Consider the following 21,032-nt stretch of genomic DNA (forward strand, 5'->3'; position numbering starts at 1 on the left):
CATATGCACCTTAATCATCCACGAACCATATTTGTTTAAAAAACCTGACAGCACCTGAGGGATTTTTTTTGCCTTGAGGTCTGAGGACTAACTTGCAACCACCTGTACGGTGTAATTGCCAGCACACCCGGCCCTTGAGCGCTGCTCAGGAGCGCTGGGTATAGGTCAGGGAGAACAGCAGGGACGAGTCTGCGAACGAGCTTGGACATGGTGGATGGTGGCTTTGGGGTGATCTGCACTGTGATGCTTGCCGGCTGGCTTCAGAAGTCCCAGTGTGTTCATTCCTGTTACTGTCTCTAAGACGGGTGTAGAAGACATTTTTGTACACATAATATTTTGTAACATAACATTTTATGGAAGTAGAGAGTGAACCAAAATGTAAGGCTTCTTTCACAGAAAGAAAAACTGGGGCAGAGACAAAGCCCTTGCTTACCTCAACATAAGCCTGTTCATGAGCAGTAGCCAAGGCAAACCTTCCCACTAAATCAGGCACAGACCAAGACTTTGTCTCCCAGGCCTTGACAGACTGTCAAGAAGATGACACTTGAATGGCAAGTGGCACTGGCCTGTTTTCCAGCATATTGATATTTAAGGCTAACTTCAGTGGGACTCAGATGCTATAGCCAGCAAATGAAATGAGAGAAAATATGGTACTTGTATTACTTAAGCATGAATTATTCAGACAGTTATAGACCTTTATTTTAAAGAAAATTACAAAGTTCCTTCAGGAAAGTCAAATTTTCAATCTTACTATCAGACACAGGTAATGATATTTGGGAATACTAGCTGCCATCCTGCCATTTCTCAAGGCTTTATTCTAAATGACCTACTCTGTCTCTACATATCTGCTGAAGTTTTGGTAATAGATAAGAACAATAATTTGGCTGTTATTATTAATGATGCCATGCTATAAGTTACTTTTAATTACAACATAAAATGACTTCTGTGGTGATTTACAGATGCTAATGTAAACCTGGCTTATGAAAAATAAACTGTTCCAGATAATGCAATTGTTGTCTTCTCAGCCTTGAGTGTAATGAACTGTACTGATGCGTGCCAGGATCAGATCACAAGGCTATGCAGATAGCTCATGCTATTTTTAAGACCAAGGAAGTCAGTGACAGAACAACCAGAGAAGGATAATGAAGAATGTGACAGACAGGGAATGAAACTACAGTTTGTTTTCATTCCGTTCTACTTATTTTCAGATTTAATAACTTGAAGCCCATTATTGCAAATGGTTTAGCTTGGTTTACAAGGGAAACAAGGTTTATGCAATTGCAGTCTGTCAAGTTGCCTAATAATTTTCAAATCTTCAGGCCATGTTCAATGAACTTTGAGAAAACAGAAGAAATTCAAGGATATTTAAGGCCACCTAAGCTCAGTGAAGATCAGTAGCAGGACAGAGAAGTACCCCAGTAAAGAAAGGCAGACCCTGCCCAGTGGCTATATGTGTATTGTTTGGGGGATGATGCCAGCCAGCCAGAATTTGTGCAACTAACTTCTCAACCAGTCACCAATTGTACTCTCTTGTGGCATGCAGGTGTCACATGAAAAACTTGTGGCTTTGGCATGGGGAAGGAACAATACCGTGCAATAGAAAAACAATGAATGATGAGCATGGAAAAAGCCTGTGGGTACTATTCATGGTGTAATTCACGTAACACTTCACAGCTAAGTCTCTGCCAAATTTGGAGTGCAAGCAGAGGCCAGCATGCCACAGCTTGCTACCCTGTACCTAAGGTGCCTGTAGGTTTCCAGCCGGTCTCCATAACGCTGAACCCTCTCAGCATAACCAAAAGCCCCACCCCATGCCCAGACGGCCTGTCCCTTCACTGTGTTCAGTCTTGGGCCCCTCACTACAAGAAGGACATTGAGCATGTCTGGAGCATGTCCAGAGAAGGGCTATGAAGCTGGTGACGGGCCTGGGACACAAGTCCTGTGAGGAGCGGCTGAGGGCACTGGAGGTGTTTGGTCTGGAGAAGAGGAGGCTCAGGGGAGACCTCATTGCTCTCCAAAACTCCCTGAAAGGAAGGTGCAGGGAGCTTGGGGTCAGCCTCTTCCCACAGGTAACTAGAAGGGATGGCCTCAAGTTGCGCCAGGGGAGGTTCAGGTTGGAAATGAGGAGACATTTCTCCTCAGCAAGAGCAGTCAGGCGTTGGCACGGGGTGCCCAGGGAGGTGGTGGCGTCACCGTCCCTGGGGGTGTTCAAGGAGAGGGTGGACGTGGTGCTTGGGGACATGGCTCAGTGGTGACATTGGTGGTAGGGGGTGGTTGGACCAGAGGATCTTGGAGGGCTTTTCCAGCCCTAAAGGTTCTGTGACGAAGCTCGGGACAGCGCCGACATGTCGCGACCAGACCCTGCAGCTCAGCCCCGCCTCCGTCCCCTCAGCGCAGCGGCCCCGCCCCCGCCCCCTATTGGCCACCTCCCGCCCTCCACCGCCTCTTGGGACTTCACGGGGAAGCGCGCGAGAGGCGGCGGCGGCGCCGTGACGTTGGTGCCGTGACGTAGCCCCCGTGCCGCCGCCGGGCCGTGCCCCCGCCGCCGGAGGGAGGCTCCGCGGCGGGCACAAGATGGCGGAGCCCCGCGGCGCCGGGGCGGCCGCGGCTCCGCGGGGAGGAGACGCGGAGGAGCCCAAGCAGGTAACGGGGCTGCGGGAGCCCCTTGGGCTGGGGAGCGGCAGGGCAGGCGCTAATTACGGTGCAGGCGTAATTGCCGTTGTCCCAGCAATTAAAACTGAACTTCTCTTCGGGGACGAGGGGTCGCTGCCGGCTCCGGGAGGCGGCGAGGTGAAGAGCAGCGCCGTGGTGAAGTACTCCTCCGCCCCGCCGCAGGCCGCCTTCGCCCGCCTGCAGGAGAAAACGGACCTGAAGCTGCCCCCCGCCAACTGGCTGAGGGAGAGCGCCCGGCTGGGGCCGGCGGGCACGGCCATCCTCGGCAGCAACAAGAAAAGCACGCCTTTCTCGAGGTGAGTGCGCCAGGCTGGGCTTTTTTTTAATCTATCTTTAAGGCTAAATCTAACAGTGAGCTCAGACCCTATGGAATTCCAAGTAAAGGCTTTTTTGGTAACAGCTAGATACTGCTTTTTCTTGACCCTTCTACTTTCTCATCATCTGCTCTTTTTTCTGTGCCGTAACCTTGTTTCCTTTCTAAACGATTAATAACGCCAATGTTGCTGATAGATTTTACTTCTTCAAGTGCTTGTTGACACCTTGCCTGAGTCAGTGACGCCGGCTTCACGTGCGTCCCTGGTTGGCTGCTGTCAGTTGATCAGAAACGAGTCTGCTTCGGCTAGCTGCCCTGCTTTCCGTGAGGGATGGAAATGGAACAAACGCGGTTCCCCTGGGTGGTCAAGGAGCCCACTTATGGCTGTTCTGGGTCTTTAGAAATTGGAACTGGCTAATTAAAGGCAAAAAAAAAAAAAGGCAGCTTCATAGTCATATCAGTGAACCCAGACGGTAATATAAGGGGCAAACCCGAAAAGTAGTGTCAGCGTCCTGTGTGGCTGTTACACAGAATGTTAGGGTTTGGAAGGGACCTTAAAAGATCATCTAGTCCAATCCCATGTTTGCTAAATAGTTGAATGCCAGTGAGTACGTGGTTTTCAGAAGTAATTCCTAAATCCATGTTGAACAAGCAAATTCGTGCTAAATCAACTAGCTAGCGAAATTTACGGTATGCAGAAGGTCTTTAAATCATAATGAAATTTTAAGTGAAACACAATATTTCAGATCATCTTGATTTCAACAAAACTGCTTTTTAGGATGTCTTGAACTTGGATTTAAGCACTTCCAATGATATATTAGGAGAACTTGTGGGGCGTCAAAATGTTTTTGCTAACTAACTTTAGATCTCATTGCCCCTAGTAATGTTCAGCTAAATTCTATTATTTTCATTAAGAAAAAGCTTTCAGAGGTTTGACCTCCTTTAGAGAACAAGGAGGTCTGTGCTTAATGTGATGTTGCATTTATATTAACCAGTACTGTTCTGTGTAGCTTTGGAATGGCGTATGACTTCATTGACTCCATTGGAAATGATGTGGACGTTGTGTCTGATTCAGAGGTACGTGTAATTGTAAGTTCCATCATTCAAACTTCTGTGTTGTATGACCTTATCGTAAAGTACTGTCATGGCTTCTGTTGTGTTTGTATCCTGTGAGGGAAAGTGAAAGTCTATTGAAACACTTTGCAGAATTTAGATGATGCAGAGGAAGAAAAAGAGACACGTACTCACTTATCTGTGTTTATTTTGGACAGCTTTTTACTCAGATCTCTGTCCAAACTCCAGTGTTAGGAGTGTATTCTTTGCTTCCAGTTCCCTGAGAATTGTGATTTATGATAAAGTATAATTATATGGAATGTAATCTCTGTTCTCTTTTCTCCCGCAAGAATATTAAAAAGCTTCTGAAGATACCGTACAGCAAGTCACACGTGAGCATGGCAGTGCATCGCATTGGGCGGACACTCTTGTTGGATGAGCTAGATATTCAAGAACTCTTCATGAGATCATCTCAGGTTAACATTTGTGTTGTTTTAAGTATGCCATATGGTCAAAATGCATTATTTTGAGAATAGTGTAGCCAGCAAGAAAGCATACATGTATCAAAATTCCTGAGAACCATATGGTAGTACTAAAGGTCTACATGAAGCACATGCTGCTATTTTGCAGCAGTTGGTTTAACCAATAACTGCAGCAGAGAATCTGATGTCTTTCTATTTACAGTATTGTAGAATTAAAATCCCACATCAGTCTTTCCTGTAATTGCCTCTATATTGCTGTGCTATTTTACTAAATTTATCATTAATCATTTGATACTGTGCGGTGTCTTGCCATGTATCTGACTTTGTTAGAAGTTGACCTCCTTGGAATGTAACTTTCTAGAAGATACATTTTCAGTAAATGAGCAATTCAAGAGCTTAGCTGTGGAGTAATTTTTGGTGATGATGGTTGAATATTCATAAGGTAATAAGGTACTTGGTTTACTTTGCAGATCTTTCTTGACATTAATTTCATATTTATGATATTGACTAGACAGGGGACTGGACGTGGCTGAAAGAGTTTTATCAAAGGCTGATTGATCAGAAGTGGCAACGAAAAAAGAAGAGTAAAGAACACTGGTACCAGAAGGCTATACTTTCCAAATTCTTATATTACAGGTAACCTTATATCTGCATGAGTGTTGAATTCTGCACCAACTTCTGCTCCATTTCTTTTCTTGAAGTAAATGTTAGAATTGGTCTGTCTTATTTACTGCTTTGTCTTTATATGGAGGAAACTGAGGAATGAGAACATGTAAATGTTTTTAATAGGCATTGCAGCATTTTAAAATACTAAAGTATGAAATAACATGACTTGAGGCCCTATCTCAATACTCCTTCTGAAAACTGAATTTGACTTGAAACATGCTAGGTATAGTGACAGCTGCCACAATACTGTAAAACTGGTCAATATACTAATCTTTAAGTGCATTACCAAAGCTGTCTGAGACTAACGCATCAAATTTAAATTCTGTAGCACATTCTCATTGCATATTGTCCACTTTTTAATGTTTTGTCAGCATTAATGGTGATGGAGCTGCTCAGCCTGTTCCTTCCAGTTCAAAACAGCACCAGGAGGGTCCTGTTCCAGGTGAGGGTGATGAAGCAGGACAGGCCTCCTGGCCAGCTCCATTTGAAATGCCTTCTTCATTATCTGAAGATCCAGGTGCCTCTAACCAGGTTAGCATAATAGTGTTTTAAAGGACACATTAGTTTTCATAGAGAATATTTGTGTTCCCTATAGAATATTGATTATTTCAGGTTTTCAAAGGTGCTACTGTAATACTCTTGCATGAGAGACGGGACTAAGGCATTAGATCTTGTCATTTTAGCTCATGCCAGTGTTTCAGTGCTCCAAATTTCAGAAGAAACTTTTTTCTGTCATTGTAGTACTCAATATATTATGTTTATACACATTTACATATACATATATACTTACCTCTGAGAGACTACATATGGGTAAGAGTAGTTATCAATGATTTCACGTGGAAGTAAGAAAACTTGATACCTGGGTGGTGTGTATAGAAGCTTTTTAGTTTTTTTTTTTTAGTTTGCCATTAAAATAAATTCTCTGGCCCTGAATTTATTGTTGAAGGGGAAAATATGGATCTGTGAAAATATTTGCAAAACAGTTAAACAATGTATACAATACTTGCTGTGAGATAACACAGCTCCCTTCCATTTGTGTTGTGTGTTTATACAACAAGCTGGGCTCTAATCCAGGGTTTCTCTGTGGCTAAGCTTATTTAGGAATATTGGTAATTCCCCTGTTCTTTGAGTAATGCAATATAGGAATTACATTTTTGAGAGGCCAAAATATTTGTTGTATTAAGTATACCTAGATTATAATTACTGTGCTAAACGGTGTTACCATGAGGTGTGCCAAATGATTTGGGTGGCTAAGTTATGGAGGTTCTAAGCTGCATTGGTCTTAAAATTATTACTGTATATGTTCTGATATAATATTTTAAAGTAGAGAAATAGTTCAGTACTTCAGTGCTCTTATAAAAAGGGTTACGTTTCTTTTTCACCTTCTTTAGGAATTACTGACAAAGCAGACGCTGCTGTAAAGAAGCTGTGTGCATTTGTGCAGTGTCTCTCTCTAGACTTCTTTATATCAGCCTGGAGGACTTACATTCTCGAGGTTGATAATCTGGTGCAGACTCTGGGGTACTAGTGTTTCTATAAAAACTTTTTACAGCCTATGAGAATATAAGAAATTTTGGTACTAGCTATAGCTAAAGAAGCATTCTAGTCACTGACTAAAGGCTTTTTATAGTTTAATATATATATCTATTTAAAGATGGTAGAGGTGAAGGTTTTTGCTTCCTGTGCTTTTGTTGTTCAGAATATATAATCTTTTTCTATGGCCTAGCTTTACGTCAGCAGCAGAATCACTCCTTATCCTTGTGCTCTTCACAGGGAAGTGTGCCTCTTGAACCCTCATATATAGTGGGGCATGTGGCCTCAGCCCCCAAAGAACAAAACCTGACTACTTTGTTCAATGACGGGGAAAACAGTCAGGTATGCTTATATGTGAAATTTGAGCTCAAACACAACCCCCCCTCCCCCCCCCCCCCCAATTTAATCCAACACTTAAAAAAAAAATTTGGTCTAAATTGGAGCCAAGAGAAAAATTAAGTCCCCTGTAGAAGTAGCTTTTGTGGCATCTGTGATCTGAGTCTTTTAAGTTAATGTGAACGCATAGCATAGTTCATTTTGTGCTTTTATTTGCTGCTTTTGCATCTTGCTTTCCTGTAGTTCTGCAGATTGTCACAGAGAACGTGTGTTTATACCAGTGATTTATAGACCGTTTTTTTTCTTAATGAAGGGACTTAAAAATGACTTTGTCCGTAACATCTTGTGGACCTTTGAAGATATCCACATGCTAGTAGGATCAAATATGCCTATATTTGGAGGTGGAAGATACCCTGCTGTGAGCTTACGTCTCAGGTGAATTTTGAAGTTAACAAGTTTATATGTTCCAGCCTTGACTGAGTTTTGCTTTGCTTTCCTCTTGAACTATCTGCAGGTCTTTTGGTTGATTCTTAATTTTTACGTGCAGTTTAAAGAAGAAAATTCATGCTTTAGACTTAAATGGCAGTGGCATTCTGAAGTGCTGGTAAACAGGAAGTCTCATAGCTGTGCTATTGCACTGGGACTTGAGGTATTCTGCTGCTTTTTCTAGCTCTAAATCTTTATTTGAAAGTAGTGGCTGTTTGCAACCTTTCCAGATGTTAGCGTGCATTTGAATGTTAAAACGCAATGTCCATAATTTCTTCTATTGCTAGTTTTATAAAAGATGGCAGTACCATTTCTTTTACTGGAATTTTGAATTTCAGTAGCTGCTAGTTAGGCACTTCGTAAGTACTCAAAACTTGTGACAATAGTACTTCTGTGTTCTGGCTGTTTTCTGTTCAAAAATGCTTTATGTTGATTACTTGGCTATTGGTCTTTCTGTTCCTGCCTATGCATATTCAGGGAATGAGCAAAAACTTGAAACATACTTGGTGTATTTGTCATCTTTTTAAGACACATCTAGAAATTAACAGTCTTGCTTTGAAAGGAATTTTGGAAGGTCTGGGAGAAGGCTTGCACTATAATTAGATGCTGCTAATGCTGCCATTCCTTTAGAAGTACTTACTATTTTGGTAATAGTGTGACATGTAAAGCTTGTTAAAGCTTCAATCTAAGTGTAGGCAAAAACTTAAAACTGCCAAGGGAATGTGAATGTATTCTATTGGAGAGATCAGTACATTTTTTTATTTGATGCAACTCCTTGGTTGTTGTCTTAAAATATAACAATTCATGAATAATTGGTTTAATATCCTTCCACTAAGGTGACTTAAATCCCATTAGTAAATGTACCTTGTTTTCTGGAGTGTAAACAGGGACTTAAATAACAGTGGAAATACTTGTTTTTAGGGATAACAACAAGCCAATAAATGTGTTAACAGGAATTGACTATTGGTTGGACAACTTAATATGCAATGTACCAGAGCTTGTGATGTGCTTTCATGTTAATGGAATTGTTCAGGTAAGCCTGACTCTTGGCTTTATGCCTACTTCTTCAGTTTCTGAGATTGTTGCAATTGTAATAGCTCTTTCTAATCTTACTCTTCTGACAAAGATTACAAAAATTTTATTGCAAAACAAGAAACATTTACACAGTCATCTGAAAACATTTTGTTCTCTTTTCCTCTCGTCCATGCATGCAAGATTCCTACTTGCACAGATGCTTGAAGACCAAAAAAAAAAAGTAGCTGCAGAAATGAAGCATTTTCTTGCATCTTTAGAACCTGTGATGTTCACTTGCATGCTTTTTAAGTTTTGATTATATTTACTGTTTTACAGTAGCCTACAGATACCAGCTGGGTTCATTCGTTGCACCTGGTAACATGTAGTTGCTGACTTAAGTTTCATTGAAATAGTGGGTAGATATTGTTAACTACACAACTTCTTTCTCACCTTCTGTTCTGTATTTACTTAGGCATAAGTTTATTATAGCAGTGAGTTCTCTTTAAAAGCAAGCATATCTTGATAGCACTACTCAATAAAAGCTGAAGTCATAAAAATTACTTTGACACTGTATCATAATAGTAGACTGTTTCTTTAAGCAGTTAAGAGACATTGACCTGCTTTGGGTGGGGTAGTAGCAGAAAAGCCTCCTAATCTTGTTTTAAAATGTATTCCTTGCAGAAATATGAAATGATCAAGACTGAAGATATTCCCAATTTAGAAAACTCTAATTTCTCTACCAAAGTGATAAAAGATATTGCTCAAAATATCTTATCTTTTCTAAAATCAAATTGCACCAAAGAAGGACATACTTACTGGCTATTTAAGGGTAAGTAAATTTAGATAAACTTTAGATTAAAAAGGAAAACATTTATGTTAATGTCATGCTGATTAATGAAATGTCTTGCCTTTCAGCAAGTGGGAGTGATATAGTAAAGCTCTATGACCTAACCACCCTTTGTGAAGAAACAGAAGACAAATATCAAAATCCTTTTACAATGCCAGTGGCAATTCTTCTGTACAAGTGAGTTTTTAAATAACTTTAAAGACTTAAACTTGCTTTAAAGATTTTGTTTCCTTCTAACACAAAGAAATTATCCTGGGATCACTAATTTGTTCAACTTTTTCTTTTAGAGTTGCTTGTAATATGATGCTGAAGAAAAACCAGAACAAAAAGCACTATGGCACTATCAGAACACTGCTTCTTAATTGTCTTAAGTTATTGGACAATGGCAGACATCCTCAAGTAAGAACAGTGTGTTTGTGTATCTTTGTGCAAATACAGTGGAAAAGTCTTTTTGGCCGTCAGATCCCTCCCTATTTGGATGCCTAAATCTAAAACTTCAAGCCTGAAATCTATTGCTTAAGTGTTTGGATAATTCTTGAGGTACACAGGAGTCCTTAATTTGAGGTGGAGCCTGGGAGGCATGTAATAGAAAACTTTTCAGGCCAATTCAAGGTCCAGGTGCCTAAAATATGATCACTTTAAGGCAGTATGTGTGGTGTATTTTTTTAACCAGGTCTGACCCAAATTTCCTAGTAGACTTGATGCAGTGTGACTCATCTCTGAGTGTCAAAATTCCTCTTGTGATAGGAATGTGAGAACTATCTGAGCAAGAGTTTAGGCTTTGAGTAAACTTGAGGTAGAAAGAAAACAGCTTGAAACTTCTTGTAAGGAATATTATTCTTCTCTAGAAGTTGGGGGATTTTGTCTTTTATTTTCATCTGTAAGGTGGGTAAAAACAAATGTGGACAAGCTTGACTGCAGGGTCTGTGTGCACATACAAATTGTTGACAACATAAACAAATCAGTGAAGATAGTGTAAGTGTTGCTTAAAAATTTAGCACTGAAACATGGTCAAACACTCTGAGAACATAGTCTGAGTACAGTTAGGTAGTTGATTACCTGTAAATACAGCCTAAGACAAATTGCATTGATGTTGCCCATCAACAGAAGAACTTAACTTGAAAATAAATCACTGATTTTTCTTTCCTTATTTAAAAAGATAATTGCTTCAGCAAACTACATGTTATCAGAGCTTTTTCAGTTGGATGAACCTAAAAAAGAAGACAGTACAGACTTCCCTATAAATGGAAACTCTGATGAAAGTTATAGTGAAGAAGAGGAAGAAATGCCTGACAGTGATGAAAACGGTTCTTACAGTAACAGTTCTGATCCACCAGATGACAATAAAGCAGTGGCTATAATTAAATCTGTTGGAGAGTTATCAGTACCAGAAAAATACAAGTCTGTTCATCGAATACGTGTAAGTGAAGTTGTGGATTTTTTTAAGGGGTTTCTTGAAAGCGTTGATACAGCAAGGTTTGTTATCAAAATTCAGTTACCTGTTAGTTTTGTTCTAAGCTATCATTGTAGGATTTCTTCTGTGTGTTTTTTTGATTTCAGGTTAACAGAAGTATGAGGCAGAAGGGAAATAAACCTTTCTTTAGCTGTTCGTAGAATTTGAGGCTTTTACATTAAACCTTCTGTATTGTAAAACTTCTCCTCTACTGTATAGCGCCTGTTTTTGTGGGGCATGATTCTGCATTACTAGCTACTAAAACATAAAAGTTATTCCTCTTACAGCAGCAGAGAAAATAGTCAACTGCAGTCATGTTTAACAGTTGTAGGTGACCACAAGTTTACATGGATAGTGAGCCTCTTCTAGTTCCCCCTACTTCTGGAGCAATATTAAGTTTTTGTTTACTGGAGCATCAGCTTAGATCCATGGGGTTAGTCTCCGATCTCCCTCTCTAATTTGTCTTTGTAGGATACTTGGTCAGGATATGGCAGTTTGCCTTAATGTATGTCATACTCCTCATATGTATGAAGAATAAAACTTCATGTCTTTTTGAATCTTCTTCCTAAGAGGGCAGCTGGATGCATAACTATAGTATTCCTGAAGCTTCATTGGCATAAGTGTGCTTTGTAAATGAATGAGCAGAAGTGTGACACTGCTACCTTTAATGTATCTTATGTTCATTATTATAGAAAAACAGGAAAGTGAGAAACTGAGAAGACCAATAAAGAAACTGTCCATACTGTTTTACTTCTGATATTTTACTTATCTATTATATAAGATTACAGAATTGAATGACTCCCATCAGTCAAAAACTAAACCTGTTCTTCTAATCTCTGTGCTGAGTAGCAATGAACAAACATTCCTAAAAAATTTGTGACTCTTCTTACCATATGAATTTTTAACACTTGAGGATCCATCAGCTGAAAACACAGGAACTGATACAGGTGTAGAAACACTAAATTTCCCATTTCCTCTTCCCCTTCTACTCCACCCCAGAAGAAATCAAAGACAAACCAAAAAAAGCCCTAAGCTACCAAGCAATGCAAAGATGTTGAAAGTGCTGCTTCAATTTGTAGGTTGATGGAAGGGTTTCCTTATGGTATCAAATCTGCCTGGGTCTGCATTGCAGATTATCTGTGGAAACTTTCATAATTAATGTTGAGAACTAAATTTTCTCAAGAGACAAAGCAAGGAGGAAGAGATTACTGAAAGAAGCCAAGTATAGATGTTAAAGTAAGCAGTGTAGTGGTAAGCAAGTATATGAATTACTCTCTGAGATAACAAATACTGTGGTGCTTTCCAGTGTAGGACTCAAATGTTTCATTAACAAGTTTTTTTTACTGCAGTTTGTCACTTGTTCCTTCTAGCTAGTAACTTTGATATTTTGTATTTTGAACTTCTGTTCTTTTCCTGTTTCTCCCCTGCTGCCCCCCTCAAACAAGCCTAGCTGTACATTTCCTGTCTGCCACGGCACTGAGGAACGCTGCCGGCTGGTGCTTAGCTATGTCCTGGAGGTAAGCTTACTGTCACATTTCTAATGGTATTTCACCTGGTACACAATTCTTGGTGTCTTCAGTATTTGTGAAGTATTGCTTTCAAGGTGAATTAAAGCATTTCTTCTTGTAGGGCTTGAAGTCTGTTGACAGCAGTGTTAAAAAAGAGAGTGACCTTCCTGCAGCTGACCCCAGCACGCCAATCCCTTTGAAATATGAAGATGAATCCACCAGTGGTGGTCCTGAGTGTCTGGAAAAACAGATGGCCTTATTTTTAGACAAAAGTAAGTTGCATTGTTGTGCAAATAAGACCTTTCAAGTACCAACAGAAACTGCTGCTACTTTGTTTGTCAAAACAGTAGACTTGTAGGTTGCTAATTACACTATTGTATAAGCAAAAATATATATATACTCCATAAAAACAAAATTAGAGGATGCAGTATCTCTTCATAAATATGAAGAGAATAGCACATTTGGGAGACTTTGCATATCAAAGCATCTTTTTGTATTAAACACATAATGTTGCTGGATCTTACTTAGTTGTGGCTTCCAGATGATTTCCGTAAGGGCTTAGTAGTTTGGGCTTCAGTAGACTTGGTGTGGGGAGCACTGTAAGTTGTCTGTAGGGTGTGTGTTGTGTTGGGGCTTTTTGGGGGTTGTCTTGTGTTTTGTTTAGTTTCAGTAGTCTCTCTTCTTTGTGACTTGGAAGCTTTGTGAAAGAACTTTTCACTCTTCTGGCAGGTTTCCCTGTTACACATAGTATCCAACAGCAAGCATATAAACGTTGCAATTAACGTATACATATTATACTAGGATTATATTATACATGTTATGTATTATAGTAGACATACATATTTATATACATATTATAACTAGGATTTTGGGTTTTTCTGTGTAGCTCTAAATTGTGGAAGGAAGCAGGAAAGAAAGGTGCTTTTAAATACTCAAAGTCCAGAAGCTTCAGGCTATATAGCCAGCTTTTATTTTGCTCTTGAGTCCCATAAAAGAGTCTAGGAAGGACTCCTTAAGAAAATAGTTTTCTGCAGAGTGATAAGTCCTGTAAGCAAAGAAATTTCAGTCTTATATATTTGTAAAGTTCTTCATTCTTTCGTTTTTCTTCCTTTCCCCTTTAAATCTCTGAACAAAAAAAAATTCAGTCTGAGTTTTATTTAAGTGTTCTGATGTTTTTTATTCTAATTTTGTTTCTCATGGATGTTAATGACCTGGAGATGTACTAATGCTTTCTTAGTTTATATCAGATATGTGACCACAGAATGCAGCTTTCTGATAGAGATGTTGAGCTGTGTCAAGCTTGCATGAATTCCGCACAGTACTGTTAATGTGGAACGTTTGATTAGTTTTTACCAAGATCTACTGGAAAAATGTGACTGGGGTCAGCTCAGTAAGAACAGTGTGCTGATTTCAGCTCTGCTGCAGCCAGGCTCTATCTTCTGTCTCTGCTGTTTGGAGCTGATGACACATTGCAGCTGCTTGCCAGCTGGAAAGGAGAATGCCCACATAACTTTTTTATTTAGAAACAAGTGTTTCCTGGGTACTGTAGGACGTAAATATTGCAAAGATCCTCAATATTTTACTTAGCCTCTTATTCTGCTTCAGACCTGCTTGTCAGGACAGCAAAGTTCTGTCCCTTGGCATCAGGACCTCTAATGTGCTTAAAGTCAGTGGCTTTTTCTTTCTGGTTCCATAATAACAGCAGCACCAAAGAAGGAATGTTCTTCATCTTATGCTGAGGATATCTTGGAACTAGTGTGAGAAGCACATTGGCCTTACTTGTAGGAATGACTAGGTTATCAGTTCCCTTGGTGTTGGAGACTTCCTTAGTTTGAGACATTAATACAGAACATACCGTAGGGATTTGGCAGAAAACGTGGCAAATTATGCCAGTAACTTACTCATTCTTTGCTGCTACCAAATGGAAGAGCCCCGGTTGTTGCACCAATGTTTCAAAAGCCGTTCAGACAGTGGGAGGTTAGCTGCACTGGCACTGTACTCACTGTATTCCAACATCCTGCAATCAGGTGAAATAAGTGGAAAAGTTTCAAGTGTTGAGTCTGTTCTGCAGAAGAAAAATGCAGCAGCAGGCAAGGTGGTATCCTCGTGTAGAGCTGTAATATGGCAATTTACATCCAGTCTGTATACTGGTGAAGTTGGGCCACGCCTGTGGCTTATGTTATGGCCATGACATTTACTGATGAGGTTCTCTTTGTGTTACAGTGGGCTCATTTCAGAAGGGTAAGCATTCCAGTCAGTCAGGAATGATTCCTGGGTCATGGCAATATAAAATGAAGCTCCAGCTCATTCTGAAATCATCAAAGGCTTATTATGTCCTGTCTGATGCTGCTATGATTCTACAGAAGTATGGGAGAGCGTTACGATACATCAAGCTGGCTTTACAGTGCCACGGTAAGTTGTTAGTTTGTCGTCAGTGCCGCTGACTGTACGTATCTTTCACAATATCAAACGCTCCTGTGCATGATTTAGCCTAGTGGCGTGCAGTGACAAGTCTGACGCCTCTGTGTTTAAGTGTGTAGCTCAGTGCTCTGGAGAGAAGGCTGTAGTAAGAATAACTCGCTCATCTCTGTTTGGAGGAAAGGTTACTCCTATTTTGATGCAGTGAAAAACTTATAGCACAGATCTTAAATTTCAGAGCACTGAAGGTGGGAGCATTCAGCCCTGGTCCAAGACAGAGGTAGCCTTCTGTGTTAGTGCTAGCACTGCAAGCAGATTACTCTCTGGAATTGCCTGCTGGTTCCCATTTCATCTAAATGTTTACCAGATTTTTCAGAAATACAAACTTGTTCACCAGCTGAATTGGACACTCCTCTAAAATGAATTACACCCTGATGTATTACCAAGGAAAATGGAAAAGGGGAAATCAGGCTGTTTGGGATATTAAGTAATCAGAAAATGTCATCAACTTACTGCTGCAGTACTGCTATTTTGCTTCCGTATTTGTAGGGTGGTGGGCGTGTATGTGAAAGAACACATACAAAACAAGAACATGATCTTTACTCAAAGCATCAATATGCTTATCAGTAACTCAAAAAATTCTTCAGCTTTCCAGTCCTTGGAAGACTTGAAAATTAAATTTAAGCTGTGCCGTTTGAAGATTCATTTTTCAGGCTGTATCTGACTTGAGTTGGTCTGTAGAAATTTGGTTTTCCTTGGTTTTAGACTGAAATCTGAAATTAGTATTTGTAATTTTCAGTCGATGCTCATCTTTAACAAACCAGTCTCTCTTCTGAAGCTGTCAGATGTGTAGAAAGATTTTAAAATAAGTTAGTTCTTCTTAGGAGGACATGTGTTGTCTGGATATGGAGAATAAATGTGACAAGTAACATAAAACCAATTACACTGTCAGACCGTGTCAAAACTTCTGAAGTGTGATTCTCTTCTCTTCCCCCCTCCCTCACCCCTGTGCTCTTTTCTAATAGATACCTACTGTTGTCTCTGTGCCAGCATGCTTCCTGAAGTATTAGTATTTCTTTGTCAGTGTTTAACGCTTTGTGGAGATATCCAATTAATGCTTGCTCAAAATGCAAACAACAGAGCAGCGTATCTTGAAGAATATAACTACCAGACAAAGGAAGATCAGGAAATACTACACAGTCTTCACAGAGAATCCAGCTGCCAAGGTATGAAACCAATATAAGATAACTGTCATGATCTAGCTGTGTGGCAGACAAAGTAATTTCACTCTTCATTATGTTTCATTGTTTTATTTGGGGAAAGCTTATCTCTGTCAGAAGTACAGAGGTTATCAAGATACTGCATGACATGCCTGAGCTGTAAACTAACTGAAGATGTAAATTGTTTACCTATTGGATAGATCCTGCTTGGGTGTGGAAATTGTGATCATCCTGACATTGGTCTTATACTTTAGTCATTTTCGTCTAGGCTGTCACAGACCTGCATTTATTTGGAAGTACTGTTTGACAGGCAGGCTTTGTTTTTTGTTTTTTAGTGTTTGCCTGGGCTACTGACTTGTCTACAGACCTGGAATGCCAACTTTCAGTCAGCTGTAAATGTTATGAAGCAGCTTATGAAATTTTACTCTTCAGTAATTTAAAAAAGCAAAATCCTGAGCAGCACATACAGGTGCTGAAGAGGATGGGTAACATCAGGAATGAAATTGGAGTATTTTACATGAACCAGGCTGCTGCAGTGCAGACTGAGAGAGTGGGTAAGCATTCTTTTTCCACTTCTTACTGTACACTGTTTTACTGACCTAGAACAATGATTATGTTCAGTAGTAGAGTGGGAAATCTTAAGAATTCCTGATTATAAAGATGACATTTGAAGAGCTTTGTAGTAAGTATTTTTCTAAAAACGATGTTAGAAATTTCATGTCCATTAATTTATAATGGACATAATAATTTAATGTCCATTATATGGTCTAGAGATCAATGTAGCGTGTATACTTCATTAATTGAACCTAAACTGAATAATGGGATGCCTTGGAGAAATTCTTATAGAATATGTTGAATGCCCTCCAAAAATTTGTTTTTTTTTTTTTGTTTGGTGGTTGGCTTTTTTAAAAAAAAAAAAGTCTAGAAGTACTAGTTATTTAAACTGGAACGAACTAGACACTGGTGGTTCAGTGTAAATACTCCTAAATACTGGCTGTGTTCTGTGACCTTTGTCTAATTAATATTTGGAGCAGCTTGTGTTAGACTTTAATTTGGTGATTGTTCATCATCACCATGTTTTTGCAGAACTGCTATTTAGCTGAAGTAAAAACCTTAATACTGAATTTCACTTGTCTGTAAAAATCACTTCTTGCTTACTTCATACTGAAGGTCCGTAGGAGCAATTGTCATATCACGAATATTACTGTAGTGGGGGAAAAAGCATTTATAATCTGTTTTATTCTGCTAATTTATGATTTTTGTCATGTTATCATAATTTTTTATAACATGTACTGTGTATAGTGCACTTCTGGTATTAACAGAGGTTATTTTCCATGAAATTGGGTTTTCAGAATATTTTACTACATTTTAGTTCTAAAAGACCATCTTTATAAACTTGTGAGAAAACAATGGAAATGTTTGTTCAGTGTTTTTTGAGAATTTAAACTGCTGATAAGCTATATGTTTTTCACTTCAGTGAGTAAGAACGTATCGACGACAGAGCAGCAACTCTGGAAGAAAAGCTTCTCTTGCTTTGAAAAGGGAATTCAGAATTTTGAGTCAATTGATGATGCAACCAATGCTGCTCTCCTGCTGTGCAACACGGGAAGACTCATGCGAATTTGTGCTCAAGCGCACTGTGCGACCGAAGGTGACTTCAAAAGGGAGTTTTCCCCAGAAGAGGCCCTTTATTACAATAAGGTAATGTACTACTTCCGACTTGTTGGTTAAATGTAGACGGGAAATTGCATACCTGAATGTTTCCCTTTGAATGTGTAAAAATAAGGAGCGAAGTAGCTACCCCTGGACTTCTGCCCCAAAATAAAGGGGTCTCCTAAACATGTTTAATACGTAAAATAAAGTAAATACCTGTAGTGAAAAATGTAGCACACATGGAAGTTACCAAAAGCAAATGCATGTTTCGGAAGTACCTTTGTTTTATTGTGATGAGTCTTAACGTTATAACTTGATCTCTTTTTGTTTCCTGTGTTTTTTGGTGTGTGGGGGTGTGTTTTTTTCTTAAAGCTGCCTCTCTCATGTTGCAGTGTTGGTTTGAGGAGGTTGAGTTTGTTTTCCTAGAATGTCCCCTGTGGCATGTTTTTAATGGCTAGTCTTCCCTCCCTATTACAATGTGTCTAGGATGCAAAACCACATAATTTCTTTTTGGTTCATTTAAACTTGTATTATGCTTGAAGGAACCATATAACTCCTTAGACACGGATTTGTTTCAAATAGTGTTTGAGTAGTTTTGAATGGTCCTTGTTGGCTTATTACTGAGGAGAGTGCAAAAAGTAATTAGTGTACCTGGGAGGGACAGTTGCAATAACAGATCTGCAAGTTGGCCATTTCCATAATGTAACCGGCACTTCTGATGTTTTGGCATTTATCTTGAGAAATGCTTTCTCATGGTTTTTAAGATTAAATAGATTCTGTTTGTCAGTGTTTAGGTTTGATTCCATTGCTCTGATACGCAAAGTGCTGTGACATTCAGATCTTGATATTTAACAGATGGCAATAGCACATACAAAGGAGAAGGGAATGTATTGGTCAGGATTAAAAACTATGACCAAAATGGGTATAAGGAAAATACTAAAGAAGGCTCAGGCGTATTTTGAAATCATTCCTTGAGAACGGGTAAAAGGAAATGAACTTGTATTTATAATCACTACAAGCAGTAACTATAAATGCATTATTTTACAATCTGTAGGCTATTGACTACTATCTGAGAGCATTAAGATCACTTGGCAAGAGAGACATGCATCCAGCTGTTTGGGATTCTGTGAACTGGGAGCTGTCTACGACATACTTCACTATGGCAACCCTACAGCAGGATTATGCTCCCTTATCTAGAAAGGCTCAGGAACAGGTAATGAAGAGGATTTGAGACAAAATCTGATAAAATAAGCTATTTTCTTGAAAAACTGAACAGCAGGCAGCTGATACTGGAATAACTTGTAAACATTTATTAGATTAAAATCTTGTATGAAGTAGTTCTTGCAAACCATAAAACTTGAGTCATATAAAGTTTTTAGGTTTTGTTTAATAGATTTAACCCTTACACTTCCACATAGTGTGATTACTTTGAAACTAGAACATGACTACGTGGCTTTGTTTTTTTTGTAGATAGAGAAGGAAGTTAGTGAAGCCATGATGAAGTCCTTGAAATACTGTGATGTCGATACAGTGTCTCCACGGCAGCCTCTCTGCCAGTATCGGGCTGCAACCATCCACCACAGGCTTGCTTCCATGTACCACAGTTGCCTGAGAAATCAGGTATTAGTAGAAACTGTTCACTTTTCTGTATAGGTTCCATGCTTAATGTGTAATATTTGTGAAGACTGATATTTATCTGTCTACCTAGAGCTAGAATATCTTCATTTAAATGATTTAACCAGAAAGATGTATTTCACGCTGATCTGCGAATAAGCTGTTACTTCTGACTAGAATAGAATAGTTCAGTTGGAGGGGATCTATGAAGATCACTAAGTCCAATTGCCCAGCCACTTCAGAGCTAATGAAAAGTTAAGGCATGTTATTGAGGGTATTATCCAAATGTCTCTTGAATACTGGCAGGTGTGGGGCATCAACCACTGTGCTAGGAAGCCTGTCCCAGTGTTTTTCCACCCTCAAGATAAAGAATTTCTTAATGTCTCATCTGAACCTCCCCTTGTTCAGCTTTGTGCTGTTCACATGCGTTCTATCGTTGGCTACCAGGGAGGAGAGACTGTCACCTCCTTCATTTCCCCTCTACAGGGAGCAGAGAGCAGTGAGGTTGCCCTGTAGCCCTCCTGTCCTTCATAGTGTTTGAGCTTTGTTACAGTCTGACTGGGCAAAGCTATCTGGAACAATAGAGGCTGTTGATGATGAGTGTTATCTTCAGTTTGGTTTTGCTTCCAAGTCACTCCTGTGATACTTCTGCTAATGATCCATCAGAAGGCTGTCTGCTAATGACTTATTAAAGCCCTAGGAAGCAGTATGCCAGTCTACATTGCCGTGCAGTATCTTAGTTTTTTGTTTTTCTTATGATTAACTTGGTTCTACTTCATATGGATTCGTTAGTATTAACTATGAAAATACAGTAACTTCAGTGGTGGTAGGCTAGTGATGCGTTCTAGAAGTGTGCAGACACTTAGATGAACAATTTTGAAATGAGATGAGGAATGGTTGGTACCTAACACTTTGCATAACACTTTTTTCTAATGGGTATTTCATGAACATACAAATCATCTGACATTTACTATGTACCCTATTCGGAGTGCAGGTTGGTGATGAGCATTTGAGGAAACAACATCGTGTACTTGCTGATCTCCATTATAGTAAAGCAGTGAGACTCTTTCAACTCTTGAAGGATGCACCCTGTGAGTTTCTTCGCGTGCAGCTGGAAAGAGTGGCATTTGCAGAATTCCAGATGGCAAGTAAGTCTGTCTTTCTGCAGTAGTCCTCTAAATTCCTGTTAACTTATTTCACTTCTAAATAACTGCATATGAAAGCAGGAGTAATCTGCTTCTCAGAATAGTCCTGTTTGGAAGAGGAGAGGCTTTTCTTTTACTGTTTTTCATTCAACTAGAACAATATGTGCTTTTTTAATGAGAATCTCAGTCTTTGGAAGAAAGAAAAAGCACAAACCAGAACATAAGCCATTAACAGTGTCCTTGATTTTCAGGTCAGAACAGCAGTGCTGGAAAACTAAAGACTTTGTTTGGGGCCCTCGATATAATGGTTAAGACCAAGTGTGCGTTCCAGCTCATCAGAAAAGAGCTTGCAGCAGAGAGTGAACAGGTAAACAGAAGTCAAGTTATCGATTGTCTGCTCCCTTGTCTGGTGCATTTGCATAAAATCGGTCAATTGGTGATTAAGGTGTGGCTTGTCTGCTCAGTTGGCTTAGCTGCTTAAATGATATAAACAGGGTTTGAGCCTACTGTAGTGTAGTTCTAGCTGTTAGGTGGAATTAGATGAAAAAAATTCTAGAACCTGCCTATATCTGAGTGTTGTCAGAAGTTCCACCTCTTCCTGCAACACTAATAATCCGA

General features: G+C 39.5%; 1 protein-coding gene across 6 annotated transcripts in view; it reads left to right on the forward strand.

Annotated features, from left to right (window-relative positions):
* Nucleotides 1-2,467: 2,467 nt before the first annotated feature.
* Nucleotides 2,468-21,032, forward strand: part of EDRF1 (erythroid differentiation regulatory factor 1) — a 31,403-nt gene continuing 12,838 nt past the window's right edge. For 5 of the 6 annotated variants that reach the window (XM_080598526.1, XM_080598528.1, XM_080598530.1 and 2 more), the window contains exons 1-23: nucleotides 2,468-2,643; nucleotides 2,761-2,969; nucleotides 3,997-4,063; nucleotides 4,390-4,515; nucleotides 5,033-5,157; nucleotides 5,559-5,718; nucleotides 6,961-7,062; nucleotides 7,370-7,491; nucleotides 8,464-8,575; nucleotides 9,238-9,385; nucleotides 9,472-9,580; nucleotides 9,691-9,802; nucleotides 10,563-10,823; nucleotides 12,302-12,373; nucleotides 12,486-12,636; nucleotides 14,588-14,776; nucleotides 15,808-16,008; nucleotides 16,338-16,556; nucleotides 17,480-17,703; nucleotides 18,710-18,868; nucleotides 19,126-19,275; nucleotides 20,264-20,417; nucleotides 20,666-20,781. In XM_080598526.1, coding sequence (XP_080454652.1) covers nucleotides 2,575-2,643; nucleotides 2,761-2,969; nucleotides 3,997-4,063; nucleotides 4,390-4,515; nucleotides 5,033-5,157; nucleotides 5,559-5,718; nucleotides 6,961-7,062; nucleotides 7,370-7,491; nucleotides 8,464-8,575; nucleotides 9,238-9,385; nucleotides 9,472-9,580; nucleotides 9,691-9,802; nucleotides 10,563-10,823; nucleotides 12,302-12,373; nucleotides 12,486-12,636; nucleotides 14,588-14,776; nucleotides 15,808-16,008; nucleotides 16,338-16,556; nucleotides 17,480-17,703; nucleotides 18,710-18,868; nucleotides 19,126-19,275; nucleotides 20,264-20,417; nucleotides 20,666-20,781 — 3,357 coding nt within the window. In that variant the 5' untranslated portion in view covers nucleotides 2,468-2,574. The remainder of the gene's footprint in view (nucleotides 2,644-2,760; nucleotides 2,970-3,996; nucleotides 4,064-4,389; nucleotides 4,516-5,032; nucleotides 5,158-5,558; nucleotides 5,719-6,960; nucleotides 7,063-7,369; nucleotides 7,492-8,463; nucleotides 8,576-9,237; nucleotides 9,386-9,471; nucleotides 9,581-9,690; nucleotides 9,803-10,562; nucleotides 10,824-12,301; nucleotides 12,374-12,485; nucleotides 12,637-14,587; nucleotides 14,777-15,807; nucleotides 16,009-16,337; nucleotides 16,557-17,479; nucleotides 17,704-18,709; nucleotides 18,869-19,125; nucleotides 19,276-20,263; nucleotides 20,418-20,665; nucleotides 20,782-21,032) is intronic. The other variant, XM_080598527.1, reaches the window with a different exon arrangement.

This window comes from Anser brachyrhynchus (assembly GCF_964034855.1).
Source record: "Anser brachyrhynchus genome assembly, chromosome: 6".
Classification (NCBI taxonomy): Eukaryota; Metazoa; Chordata; class Aves; order Anseriformes; family Anatidae; genus Anser; species Anser brachyrhynchus.